This window comes from Orcinus orca, chromosome 19, assembly GCF_937001465.1.
Source record: "Orcinus orca chromosome 19, mOrcOrc1.1, whole genome shotgun sequence".
Lineage (NCBI taxonomy): Eukaryota > Metazoa > Chordata > Mammalia > Artiodactyla > Delphinidae > Orcinus > Orcinus orca.
This window is the reverse complement of record NC_064577.1, coordinates 18,909,177-18,923,883: the sequence shown is the minus strand read 5'-3', so window position 1 is coordinate 18,923,883 and position 14,707 is coordinate 18,909,177. Positions and strand designations below refer to the sequence as shown.

General features: G+C 41.7%; 1 protein-coding gene across 7 annotated transcripts in view; it reads right to left on the bottom strand.

Annotated features, from left to right (window-relative positions):
* Positions 1 to 14,707, bottom strand: part of ULK2 (unc-51 like autophagy activating kinase 2) — a 65,604-nt gene that overhangs the window by 29,882 nt on the left and 21,015 nt on the right. For all 7 annotated transcript variants that reach the window (XM_033422784.2, XM_033422781.2, XM_033422782.2 and 4 more), the window contains 4 exons: positions 14,146 to 14,228; positions 12,573 to 12,620; positions 12,142 to 12,230; positions 6,333 to 6,504 (listed from right to left, as the gene is read on the bottom strand). In XM_033422784.2, coding sequence (XP_033278675.2) covers positions 6,333 to 6,504; positions 12,142 to 12,230; positions 12,573 to 12,620; positions 14,146 to 14,228 — 392 coding nt within the window. The remainder of the gene's footprint in view (positions 1 to 6,332; positions 6,505 to 12,141; positions 12,231 to 12,572; positions 12,621 to 14,145; positions 14,229 to 14,707) is intronic.

Here is a 14,707-nt window from a genome sequence, read left to right as displayed (position 1 = left end):
CCAGACATGGTGGGGATGCTGGAATTATCAGACAGGGAATTTAAAACAAGTATGATTAATATGCTCAGGGCTCTAATGGGGAAAGCAGACAGCATGCAAGAACAGATGGGCAAGGTAAGCAGAGATGGAAATCCTAAGATCCAAAAAGAAATGCTGGGGATAAACACTGTAACATTAATGAAGAATGTCTTTGGTGTGCTTATTAGTAAACTGGACATGTTTGAGGACAGAATCTCTGAGCAAGAGTATTATTTCAAGAGAACCCTTGAAAACCCAAAAACAAAGAGAACAAAGACTTAAAAAAAAAAAAAACCCAAAAAACAGAACAGAATATCCACAGTCTGTGGGACAACTATAAAAGGTGTAACATGTACATAATGGTGATTCCAGAAGGAGAATTAAGAGGAGCAACAGAAGGAAATACTTGAAACAATGACTAAGAATTTCCCCAAATTAATGTCAGACACCAAGCTACAGATCCAGGAAGCTCAGAAAACACCCAGCAGGGTAAATGCCCCAAACAACTACATGTCAGCATGTCATTTTCAAATTACAGAAAATCAAACATACAGAAAATATCCTGAAAGAAGCCAGAGGAAAGGAACACCATACCTACAGAGGAACAAAGATAAGAATTACATAGACTTCTCCTCAGAAACCATGCAAGCAGAAAGAGAGTGGAGGGAAATATTTAAGGTGTTGAGAGAAATAAACCACCAACTTAGAATTCTGTACCCTGCAAAATTATCCTCCAAAATGAAGGAGAAATAAAGACTCTCAGACAAATAAAAATTGAGGGGATTTGTTGCCAGTAGATCCGCCTTGCAAGAAGTTCTTTAGAGAGAAGGAAAATAATATGGATCAGAAAACTGAATCTACATAAAGAAAGGAAGAACACTGAAGAAGGAAGAAGTGAAGGTAAAATAAAAACTTTTATTTTTATTATTATTTTTTAATTGGAGTAAAATTGCTTTACAATGTTAAGTTTCTGCTGTACAATGAAATGAATCAGCTATATGTAGACATATATCCCCTCCCTCTTGGACCTCCCTCCCACCCCGCCACATCCCACCCGTCTAGGTCATCACAGAGCACCGAGCTGATCTCCCTGTGCTATACAGCAGGTTCCCACTAGCTATCTATTTTACACGATAGTGTATTTATGTCAAACCTAAGCTCCCAATTTGTCCTAGCTTCCCCTTCCCCACCGTGTCCACATGTCCATCCTCTATGTCTACGTCTCTACTCCTGCCCTGGAACTAGGTTCATATGTATCATTTTTCTAGATTCCACATATATGCGTTAATATACGATATTTGTTTTTCTCTTTCTGGCTTAGTTCACTCTGTATGACAGACTCTAGGTCCATCCACATCTCTACAAATGACCCAATTTCATTCCTTTTTATGGCTGAGTAATGTTGCACTGTATATACGTACCACATCTTCTTTATCCACTCACCTATCATTGGACATTTATGTTGTTTCCATGTCCTGGCTATTGTAAATAGTGCTACAATGAACACTGGGGTACATGTGTCCTTTTGAATTATGGTTTTCTCAGGGTACATGCCCAGTAGTAGGGTTGCTGGGTCATATGGTAGTTCTATTTTTAGTTTTTTAAGGAACCTCCATACTGTTCTCCATAGTGGCTGTATCAATTTACATTCCCACCAGCAGTGCAAAAGGGTTCCCTTTTCTCCACACCCTCTCCAGCATTTATTGTTTGTAGATTTTTTGATGATGGCCATTCTGACTGGTGTGAGGTGATACCTCATTGTAGTTTTGATTTGCGTTTCTCTAATAATTAGTGATGGTGAGCATCTTTTCACGTGCCTCTTGGCCAACTGTATGTCTTCTTTGGTGAAATGTCTGTTTAGGTCTTCTGCCTGTATTTTAATTGGGTTGTTTGTTTTTTTGATATTGAGCTCCATGAGCTGTTTACAGGTAACAATTTGTTCAAAATAACAACAGCAACAATGTACTCAGTTATGTATGCTTCCCTATATATCTTATGTGTACATATACATACATACTTATGTAGCTTATATATAAGTGAAATTAATGACAGCAGTGATACAAGGGATGGGAGGAAGGAATTAGGATTATTTTGTTATTGCTATCATAAGATACCCACACTATTTATGAATGGTATAGCATGTTTGAAAGTGGGCTCGGATTAGTTACACATGTATATTGCAAATCTAGAGCAACCACTAAAAAAATTAAAAAGAGGTATAATTGATATGCTAAGACCGGAAAGAAAACAGAACCATAATAAATGCTCAATTAGAACCACAAAAGGTAGAAAAAGAGTGGAAGACAAATACAAGAACAAAGATCAAGGACAACAACAGAAAACAGTAATGAATATGGTAGATACTAATCCAGGTACAGCAATAATCACTTTTAACATCAGTGGTCTAAATGCACAATTAAAAGACAGAAATTTCAAAGAAGATACACAGATGGCCAACAGGCACATGAAAAGATGCTCAACATCGCTTATTATTAAAGAAACGCAAATCAAAACCGCAATGAGGTACACCACCTCACACCAGTCTGAACGGCTACCATCAAAAAGTCTACAAATAATAAATGCTGGAGAGGGTGTGGAGAAAAGGGAACCCTCCTACTCTGTTGGTGGGAATGTAAATTGGTGCAGCCACTATGGAGAACAGTATGGAGGTTCCTCAAAAAACTAAAAATAGAGATGCCATATGATCCAGCAATCCTACTCCTGGGGATATATCTGGAGAAAACTCTAATTCAAAAAGATAACATGCACCCGTATGTTCATAGCAGCACTATTCACAATGGCCAAGACATGGAAACAACCTAAAGGTCCATCAACAGATGAATGAATAAAGAAGATGTGGTACATATACACAATGGAAATTACTCATAAAAAAGAATGAAAAATGACATTTACAGCTTCATGGCTGGATCTAGAGATTATCATACTAAGTGAAGTAAGTCAGACAGAGAAAGACAAATACCATATATCACTTATATGCGGAATCTAAAAAAATGATACAAATGAACTTATGTACAAAACAGAAATAGACTCACAGACATAGAAAACAAACTTATGGTTAGCAAAGGGGATAAGGAGGGATAAATTAGGAGTTTGGGATTAACATATACACACTACTGGTATATAAAACAGATAACCAACAAGAACCTATACTGTAGAGCACAGAGAACTATATTCAGTATCTTGTAATAACCTATAACGGAAAATAATCTGAAAGAGAATACATATATACATATATGTATAACTGAATCACTTTGCTGTACACTTGAAAATAACACAACATTGTAAATTAACTATACTTCAATTTTTAAAAAAGTAGGAGAGGGGGAGGGGGAGCTCTACAGATGAGCCACGAGTCCCACCCACAATGCAGGAGCTGCAGTTCCCTTCAAAAAAAAAAAAAAAAAAAAAATCAGTGCCTTCCAGGGGTTAGGTGGGGAGAAATAAGTAAGTAGACCACAGAGGATTTTTAAGGCAGTGAAAATGCTCTGTGTAATAACAATGGTGGAAACAAGTCATTATACATTTGTCCAAACCACAGAATGTACACCACCAAGAGTGAACTCTAAAGTAAACTGTGGACGTTAGGTGACTATGATGTGTCAATGTCGGTTCATCGCTGGTGACAAATGTACCACTCTGGTGACTGATGATGACAATGGGGGAAGCTATGAAATAAGGGGTACATAAGGGTATATGGGAAATCTCTACCTTTCTCTCAATTTTGTTGTATAACCTAAAACCGCCCTAAAGAATTAAATCTTAGCGAGCTCCCTGATGGACTAGTGCTTAGGATTCCAAGCTTTCACTACCGTAGCCCAGGTTCAGTCCCTGGTTGGGGAAATGAGATCCCGCAAGCTGCGTGCCGTGACCAAAAAGGAAAAATTAAATCTTTTAAAAAACTATCTTGGGCTTCCCTGGTGGCGCAGTGGTTGGGAGTCCGCCTGCCGATGCAGGGGACGCGGGTTCGTGCCCCGGTCCGGGAAGATCCCACATGCCGCGGAGTGGCTGAGCCCGTGAGCCATGGCCGCTGAGCCTCCACGTCCGGAGCCTGTGCTCCACGGTGGGAGACGCTACAGCAGTGAGAGGCCCGCGTACCGCAAAACAAACAAACAAACAAACAAAAACTATCTTATACATATGATATACTTCACAATAACAAATTTTTACTAATCACATGGCAGGGTGTGGTCAACCATAACAAATGCTGTGGACACATCAAAAAGATGAGGACTGAGAAATGACCCCTGGGATTTGGCAGCATGAAAAGACCTCGACAGGAGCAGTTTTGGAAAAAAAGAAATGTTTTTAAGACAACCTTTATACAACTACAAAAAAAACCAAAGGTAACTTGAATAAAACAAAAGGTGTGAATGTCCCTTACATAGAAAAGTATAAACATGCATCAAAACACACTAAAGAAATCTAGGTGGAGGAACAAACACACAAACATTCTTGAGTAGACAATTCTCTAGGTCCCTGAATAGGTCTTAGAGAATCAATACAATGCTGATCAAAATCCCCAGATGGTTTTTTGTAGGAGTTTCAAGTTGAAATTAAACTATATGGGGGAGGAAAGGGGGCTGAGAATAGTCTGGTGACTCCACAGAATTCTAGGAGGCTCCCCACCGTCACCTTCCACCCCAGCTACGCACACACACTGAAACAAATCCTTTATATACGCCTGATATGACAATATCAGTGTAGAAAGGACAGAATATTCAATAACTAATGCTAGGGTAATTGATAGAGCCCTTATTCCATCTACACAAATTAATTCCAGGTAAAGTTAAATATGAAAAAAAACGATGGAAATCTTTAGAAGGCACCATGATGACATTGGGGCAGCATGACAGAGGTGTTAGTGGCTACAACTTGCTTATACCAATGTTTTATAGAGTTGAAGTTGTACATATCTAGAGCATCCACCTGGAAGAAATTCTGGCACAAGGACATCTGTTATAACACATTTTGAACAGTAAAAAGATAGAAATGTTCCAAGTCATAATCAGTAGGGAAATAGATAAACTATGGTTTAGTTGTACTATAAATATCATATATTAAAATGAACTACATACACACCTAGATACAGATCTAGATACACAGCAAAAATATGAAAAAGCAAACTACAGAAAACAATATTCTATGTAACATTTACTTGAAACTAAAATCATAAAAATACTACATGTTCTTTATGGATACAGGGGCATATTAGAATTACAAATCAAGAGGAAGAATATATCTCTGGCAAGAGAAGAATGATGCAAGTACTCTGGCTGTACCTACAGCATTTTATACCTTTAAAAAGACATCTAAAACAGGTATGTCAAAATGCTGACATAAATAAAATTAGCACGGTGGATGATCTGAGTATCTGCCGCGTTATTTTGTTTGAAATATTTCACAATTTAAAAAGTTTTAATTACCTTTTTAGTGAAATAAAACCACCACACAGGATGATTTTTAAAGGCAGCTGCCAGCTCTCAGCACACGGATCAGGGCCCGCCGCTTGCCTTATGTGCCGTGTGTGTTTCCCCTGCCCCAGCCAATCAGCCCCGAAGCATGTTTGGTCTAGGGCCACAGCCTTCACAACAGCCAGCGCAGGGGTGAATGTAAGCAGCTACTAAATATGTATTTGACAAACAACTAGAGACCTCTTGATACAAACGTCTCCAACTTTCTACATCTGCACACAGTCAACTGGGTACTATTCACTTGTTGAAAGTAATCGAATTTCCAAACCATGTTTCCCTCTTTTTTCATGGTTTTGTCTAACTTCTCTTTCTGTGGGTTTTCTGCTGCCCTTCACTGTTCCACAGAACCCTGACTGTATTCAGTCAGCTTGGATTCTGCTTCCTTTATACAAATTCTTCCTGTAAATTTATGAGGCTCATTCCTGCACTCAGGCCAGTAGCTCCTGAAGCACCATCCAGACTGTTTTTAAGACCCTTTGACTCTCAGGCTTTTTCCAAAAGAGGTCTTCCTTTAATTCCTTTCCTTAAATTTAATTTTTCTCATTATGTTGGCTTCTCTATTCCTTTCTGTTTGGATACAAACAGAATTTGAGATCATTTCCTACAAAGTTTTCATCTACCTTCAGAATCCAAGGTTACTGTCTTATAGAAGATGACTGAGCAGATTACAGGAAGGTAGGTAGATAGTTCTGGAATTCCATCAACTAAATAAAATGTCCATTTGAAAAGGTGTCCTACACAAGACAGCGTGATATAAAGGTTAAAAAATGCTAGTCTAGTAAATTCAGAAATATAATGTGTACAATCAGAAAAGATTCTCACATGAGTGGTCTGACGAGGTGTTGTGTGGAACCAAAACAAAGTCATCCGTGTCACAAGAAGAGTTCTTGCTACTAGTACTGGCGGAATCTTTGGACACCTGGAGGGAGCTGGGAGGACCCAACGGTGGGGAGGGTAAGCTTTCTTCCTGAATATGCTGCACATCTGGAAGGGACTAAAATTAACAACATAAAATTAAAAGTGGCCTCATAATAAAATGCAAGTCAGAATAGCCATCAGACTAAGGAATATTTTTTTCATGAAAGTGGCATAGAGTTCAATTCCATTTAAGATTAAAAAAAATCTCTTTGGAAAATCTTTCCCTTAGAAAAGCAGTTTAAAGTGTCTTTCCATAATGACTCCTAAAATGTCTTCTAAAAATGATACTTAAAAATACATCATACCAAAACAACAACAACAACAAAAACCCCATCATACCAGTTATCACACGTACAAGCTGCCTCTCCTGAAATGGTTGAGGGGAGTTTTTATCATCTCCACATCCCCGTTTCAGCGCACGGCCTAGCAAAGCAGATACTCAATACCTGTTTACTTCATGACTAAAACAAAACGTCCAGGGACTTTAAATTAATGACATCCTGCACACACAAAGTTTTAAATCTCCAATGAAGAAAACATTATAAAAGGGAAAGCGAGAGACCCATGTTCACAGTAAGGATAAGGGCATGTAAGCACAGAGATTATTTACACTTCCAGAAGGAGAGATTTAGAAAACCTTACAGGCGTGGGTGTGTTCCTTTTGTGTTCTTTTTTGTCAAGGGAAGGAGTTGATTTGTGGGAGACAGGACAGGAAGGGAAGAAAAGCATATAAAGATATTTAAAGATACGTGGGCGTAAGTAGCTACAGACCTCTTGACACTTGCCCACTTCAAGGACACTAGTGACAACTCTAACTGAATGTCTTCAACATACAATAGTTTCCTAAAACAATGAACTTCGTAGTTTGTTGTGTTACGTCCCCATTACCATGTTTAACCTTTGTTTCTATTTAAGAAAAAGGAAAATACGACATAATATGCTCTTTCAACCCCAGGGTTAGACTGCTACTGCTCCTGTGAATGTCACTGAGCAATGAAATCAGTCTCAGATCTCCTTATCACTTCTGTGTGTGTGTGTGTGTGTGTGTGTGTGTGTGTGTTTGACATACACATGATATAAATTCTCCTTATCACTTTCTGAAGAGCACTTACGCTTCAAGGTTATAAAGAGAGGAAGATCTAGGACTAACATTACAGAGCACCTACCATGGCCTATAGGCACTGTTAAGAGCTTTCCGTGTATTATCTAACTTCAGCCCTGTTCTGAAATCCATTTCATACATAAATAAACAAAACTCAGAAGATTAGGAAATCTGCCAACTGAAGAGCGGTTGAGCTGGGCTGGATTCCAAGTATCTAACTCCATGATTTCTTTCCAGTGCCATTTCTTTCCAGGCAGGAACTCTCTCAATTTCCTCCTTTGCTATTTATAAAATCACCTTCATCCACAACCACTTGGGTGGAAGAGAGGCTTCTTGCATTCAAAGCTAATCTCTCCACTAATTCTCCCCACCTCCTCAAGGACCCAGATCACTCCCCTCTGCTCCTGACACTTTCACCCTCTCCCTTTATTCTGGCTTTTTTCCCCTCTGCACACAAACATGTTGAATTTTTCCACACCTCAAATCAATGCAGCCCCCTCAAATACCATCTTCTCTCCCTTCTTCACTTAACAATGTTTCTTGAAACTTCAGTCTTCACTGACCCCAATTCCTCACCCCCTGTGTGTCGCCTAACCCACCATAATCCACTTCCTGCTTTCAACCCTCCACCAAAACCGCCTTTATTAAGCCTACCGGGGACCCCTGTGGCCGCATTCTCCGGAGGCTCTTCTATGCCTTAAGTGACCTGACTCTGCGACTCCGACACTGTGGGCCGCTCTCCTCCTGACCCACCGCCTCCATTCAGTGACCCTACTGTCTTGCTTTCCCCACTGCTTCTTAGTCTCCTTTGCCCCTTGACGGAGAGGAGTGGCTTGCGGGATTCCCCAGGGCCACCCTGGGCCTCCACTCGGCACACTTCGTAGCCTCACCTGGGGTCACTCTCACCTTCCCGCCTCAGCTACCACTGCCAGAGTGACGACTGCAGCCCTGCCTCTCCCAGGCTGCCCCCGCGTCTGCACCGCCAGCGCGTCGCCTCTGTGCTCCCTCGCTGAGTGGCTCCATCAAAGTCCACCCACTTGGGTCCCATCAAGATCATCCTCTTCCTTAGGTCCCAAGTTCAAGCAATCGCCAAGCGCCACAAACTCTTCACCTTGCACTTCCTGGCCCCTCGTCTTCCCCTTTCCTACTGCTGACTTACTTCAGGCCCTCATTCTCAATAAAAACAAAGCAAGACCAAAACCAAACCAAAAAATCTGCAATGGTCACAGGTTGTTCTCTTTGATCTAGTAGAGAGGATTCTCTCCTTGTCTCCGATCCAATCCTCCACCTGCTTACAGAGGAATTTATTTGCTAAAACACAGTGGATCAGATGACGCCTCCACTTAAGATCTCTCAAATGGCCCACCACAAAAAGTCTGGCCTCCTCTGCTTGGTGCCCAAAATTCTGCCAAGACACAGCCTCTCCCTACCCTTCTGGCTCTGCTTTCCCCTCAGCACATAACCAATGCTCTCTGCACCCTACAGACTGAATCGTCAGAGAAGCCTGTCCAACCAGAGCTTCCTGCAACGATGGGAGAGTTCTGTTCTATCCAGCATGGTGGCCACCAGCTACATGTGGCTATGAGCACTTGAAATGTGGCCAGGGAGACTAATGAGCTGAACTTACATTTCACTTAATTCTAATAAACATTATGGCCAAGGACGGCTACAGATTCCTTCAGCGGGTCACCATTCCACAGGGATTCCTCTGCTTACAACACCACTCTTCTACAAATTCACCGTGCTTACTCTTCCTTCCAAACTCAACTCAAGGGCTTCCCTGGTGGCGCAGTGGTTGAGAATCTGCCTGCCAGTGCAGGGGACACGGGTTCAAGCCCTGGTCCAGGAAGATCCCACATGCCGCGGAGCAACTAAGCCCGTGCACCACAACTACCGAGCCCGTGCTCTAGAACCTGCGAGCCACAACTACTGAGCCCATGTGCCACAACTACTGAAGCCCGCCCACCTAGAGCCCGTGCTCCACAACAAGAGAAGCCACTGCAATGAGAAGCCCGCACACCACAACGAAGAGTAGCCCCCGCTCGCCGCAACTAGAGAAAGCCTGCATGCAGCAACGAAGACCCAACGCAGCCGAAAATAAATAAATAAAAAAACAAAAAACAAAAAACTCAGCTCAGTGCCTCTCCTGAGCATCTTTGCTGGCTTCTTAGTCTGATTTCATGCCCCTCATCCACACTCCCACAGGCAGTAAAGGCGTGTATACATATGCTTCCATAGCGATGCTTTACCTGCCTCTTCTCCACACAATTAAACTAAAAGCTCCTCAGTGAAGGGACCTGGTCATATCTTCCACTGGTATCAACCAAAACTTCACAGAAAGTAGGCATTTAATAAATGTGACTAAAGCAATAGATATTCAAGAGATATTATCTAAGTAGCATTTAGCCTACAGCCAGTATCCTAACTAAAAGAGTGATTTGAGCTTTTTGTTACAGAGTTTTTGTTTTTCACCTTTCAAAGATTTCTCTGGAATGAAGTAGCGGCTGGATATTTGTGTGAGAACGTAAAAAAGAGAATGTTACGTGGGCATGCCTGCATGCATCCACCCTCAGTGCAAGAGTCTGCTGCAGCCCTAGGAAGGAAGGCAGTGCCTATAGGAAGTCCTCTCACTTCTGCAGACTATGTTGAAAGCAAGGCCTAACAAATCATCCCATTTTCTAATCTCACTAACTGGAAATTACATTACATTACATTATATTATTCCTGCTCTCCTCTTATTTCCAGATTTCCTTGTTATTTTCACTTCAAGCATTAGCTTGTCATAAAGGCCTTCTAAAAAAGGTTTTTCCACCAAAGTTCTGAGCACCTAAGTATGTCTCCCCTCCCCCGCCCCTCGCCCCTCCTCCTGCAAGCACCTGTTCCACTCTTCCCAGCGGCCCAAGACACGCTGCTGTCTTGCGCTCCCTTTCAAAGCATCCCCATCCAACAAAAGCCCAGCACACTCTGTCCAGTCAAAGCACTTCCCAGCTGCGTCCCTCCTGGCGGCCCCTCTCTTTCTCCTCCCTTGGGGTCCTACCATCCCCCAGGCTTTCCCACACTCAGCTTCTTCCCTGCTGTCCTTCTCCAGCACCATCTCTGCTTTTCACACCGCGTGTCACCTTGTATCACATACGTGCTCCATCATAGTAGCTACAGTTATCAAGCACTCACTACATACTACCACCCACTCCCCTTCAACCAGAGGTTAACCAGGCCTCTGTAACCTACGTTACAGACAAGGAAGCTCAGCTCAGCCTGGGAACTGACCTGCCCTATAGGATATAGTGAGCAAGCAGCAGGGCCAGCGCTGAGGCTGGTCCTGCCCGGCTCCAAACAGAGCCTTCGGTCTTTCCCTGCAGTTCCTCTGCATTTCTCCCCAGTCGCTCCAAATCCAGTGTTTTCCTATATTCCAGACTGAAACTGGAAATATACAACACTTTTTGCCCCTCTTAGTTTTTTTAAGTTCATGGGAATGTAACGTAAGTCTTATTAGTCTATCTGGTCTGAGCCTGCAGGGCTGTGCAGAAGGGCTTCCTGCCAGCTTTAGGGCTCATCCGTTCGCAACAGGCTGCCGCAGCATCTGCTTTCTCTGTGGGGTACTGGGTTTCCCTGGAAAATAAGAATAACTGCACCTGCCACTTCCTGAGTATTACTGTGTGCCAGGCACTGGAGCAGGTGCTTTTGCTCATTTATCCTTAAAAAACTCTGAAGTGGGCAAATTATACTCACTTTACTTATGAGAAACAGGCTCAGAGACACCGAGTCACCTGTCATAGGTAATATGGCAAGTCAGGGATGTGGAAGCTCCCAAGCCCCAGACTCTTAAGCCTCAAGCTGCTAATCACCCAACCAGCTCCCTCTGCGATTCCCCGACCCTTCTGCCAGCAGAATTCAAGAAATGCACGTCTGCCAGGCCAGTCTGGAAAATACCTGCAGTGGCTGACACAACGGCCCCTGGACCTTGGCTTGTGAAAAGTCTCAAGGTCACAGCCCTCTCAGGCAGCAAGAGAGATGTGGGGGAAAGTCCAGAAAAACACAGAAGTCGGAAAGGCAAGACCTGGGAGAGCAGAGCAGAAGGAAGGAATGACCAGAAGTGGCCGTAAGTTCTCAGGATCAGGAAGAAGCACTGAGACTGCAGGGAAGACGGCCATGGGGTGCACGGCTCGGGCAGCCCTGGGGAGGGAAGAGGCTGCAGTGGAGCCAGCTCACAGGGCCAGTCACTATGACTACGGGGCCTAAGGCAGTGAAGTCCGCTCAGAGGGCACTCGTCCACCACTGCAAGTTCTATGTACGATAACTGTCCAGACCGATGTTTATGACATTCATGAAACAAATGCGAATTACCTATCTACGTGTCACAGTGACATCTTTCCCCACCTCACTGGTCACGAAAGGGTGAGAGTACTGTGTCCACCTGTCAGAGGGGAGTGTGCACAGCCAGATAAGGCAGAGTCCAGACCGAGGGCCTCAACAACAGCACTCTTTGCCCAGGCCTCAGCTGCGCTAGGAAACTCCACACATAAAGAGAATACCCACGACGTATCTGCAGGCTCTGTGAGCAGATGCAATAACACAGGCTCTAACGTTACCTTTAATACAACCAGGACTTACAGGTGGAGAGGCGAAGCGACAGGATGGAGAGCTGCTACAGGGACCTTCAGAGGCGGAGCCGGCGTACACGGGCACCGGGACCGGGCAGGCTGGGGGAGAAACACCGACGAATGGAGTGCGATTACACGAGCTGTCCACTAGCAAACCTGTCACAACTACTACAGCTTTGTGTTGGCCAAAAATTTACATTCACCTACTTATTACAGCTCCCATGGGTGAAACCAAAAATGCAGTAATTACTAAACTCTTTCAATTTGGACTTGGAAGGAAAAACAGAATTGTAATTAAATAAACACAACTACAAATATTTAAGAAAAGCTCAATGAAATCTTGAGAAGCACATAAAAAATTAATTTTATAATACCAAATACTAATTTTTCCTTAAGCTTGCATTCACTCTTTAAGTAGAAATGTAAAAAGTGGGTACTCACATTTTTTTACTGGAACTTGCTCAAGAAAAGGATGGCTAAAAAATGCTTCTATAATGAAAATGAGAATGCAACCATTAAACTGATGTTGATTTTTGCAGCTAGGTTAACCTCGTCAATGTAGTCAACATAATATCCTTGAGATCATACATAATTATTATTAACTTCTTTACATAGACTCCATTTCCTTTAAATGTAAAAGCACGTTACTTTATAAATCATCCATAAAACCCATCAAATTATAAGTAATTCTTAATGAATGAAAAATTTAAAATAATGGTGTGAATTCTCAGAGTGTCCATTACCAGCACAGCACCCCTGAGGCGACTAAAGCAGATGCGTCCTCTAGTGTGTGCTGTCCTCAAACAGACAAGGGCACGGAGAACTGTGACCAGGCCCTCGCTCATCGCTCTGTGAACTATGGCTCTTAACTGAACTAACGGGAAATCTTAGACAGCTGATTTGTATAATAAACTCTACTCTCCTGTCCCAGAAGAAATATTCCTACAGCTGGTTTCACATTTTTAAAAAAGCTATTAATTTGATTTTTAGTTTCTTCAGCTATTCACCAAGGATAAAACCTACACAGTAAGCCTGCTAATTAGATAAAGATAAATAAGTAGGTGAGTACATGGCAGTTCATTAATTTACTCTTTTCCTGTATGTATAATTGCGTTATTTCTTTAAAACCTCACGAAGACCATCTCATTCTTCATTAAGCCTCCAAATTGTATGTTACTAAATAGCACAGAGCAGACAAGGAGAATGGCACAGCCCAGCACGGAGGTTCTCCAGGTAATACACAATCAAGAATGAGCTGAAGTCAGGTTTAGTCTAAACTACCTCCCACTCGGAAGCACTCGGTTCACTGTCCCCGTAAATGTTCTCAGTAGACAGTAGCCCTAATAGTTTCTGTATGGCGGAAAGATGAAAGAGTCTAAACATATCTTTTCTTAAAGTGTGGTAAAAATTGGAATTAAACTTTAGTCATGTAGTTTGGTAAATATTTTTATCTTTCCGAGGGAGAAATTAAACTGAGATTGCTCTGTGACCATGAGAAATATCGGCCAATAGTGAAACGACAAATAGGATAATAGCTTCTAAATTACTGATTATATTAACTATTTATATACCTTCCATACATTTACAAAATACGTGAAAGAAAAAAGACAGAGATAGAAAGAAAAGTAAAACTGATTTTCATTTTCTTCTGAAACATTTATAGTATCTTTTAAAAAAACCTTTTCATGTGGTTGCCAAGGTGGGTAGGGGCGTAGGGATGGAGTGGGAGTTTGGAATTAGCAAACTATTTTATATAGGATGGATGAACAACAAGGTCCTACTGTATAGCACAGGGAACTATATTCAACATCCTGTGATAAACCATAATGGAAAAGAATATGAAAAGAATGTATACATATGTGTAACTGAATCACTTTGCTGTATACCAGAAACTAACACAACATTGTAAATCAACCATACTTCAATAAAAAATAAATTTAAAAAAACCTTTTTTGAATACACAAAAATAAAATTAGAAACTAGCATACATACAAAATTTGAAAATATTACTTACCAAAGTCCATTCTATCTTTTTGGTTTCTCTGAAGCAAACCCAAAAGGAGATTAGCCAAATAAGGTGATGTTTCTCTGGGAATGCTGGGGGGGGAAAGGAAAAAAAAACCACCTAAGTGGTGAGTTTATATATTAACTACACGACTTTCGCCTTCATTACAGTAAATGAAAATGTATATACAGTTTCACAAACACTACATTTTATACCAAGAGAACACGGTAGACCTTCATTCCTTAAAGGAAAAAACAAACAAACAAACAAACACTAAGCAACTGCCTTTGAAAAACAGCATCAATTTGGGAAGATTCTTGCATCGTGCTTCTTATTGCTGTTTTTGGAATATCTGCGAGAACACAGCACTTCACAAGCACAGACCATCTTGAGTTTTAACACAATGTCGACCTAGCACTAACGGTTGCTACAGAGTTCTCTGTTAGACAAACAGCCACCTCCAATTCCATCTGCAAAAGGGCAGAGCTTAAATAAATACAAGTGAGAAATAACACAGCTTCCTGAAATCCAATAAAAAAGGACAAGGCAATAAAAAAAAAAGTGAGTAATA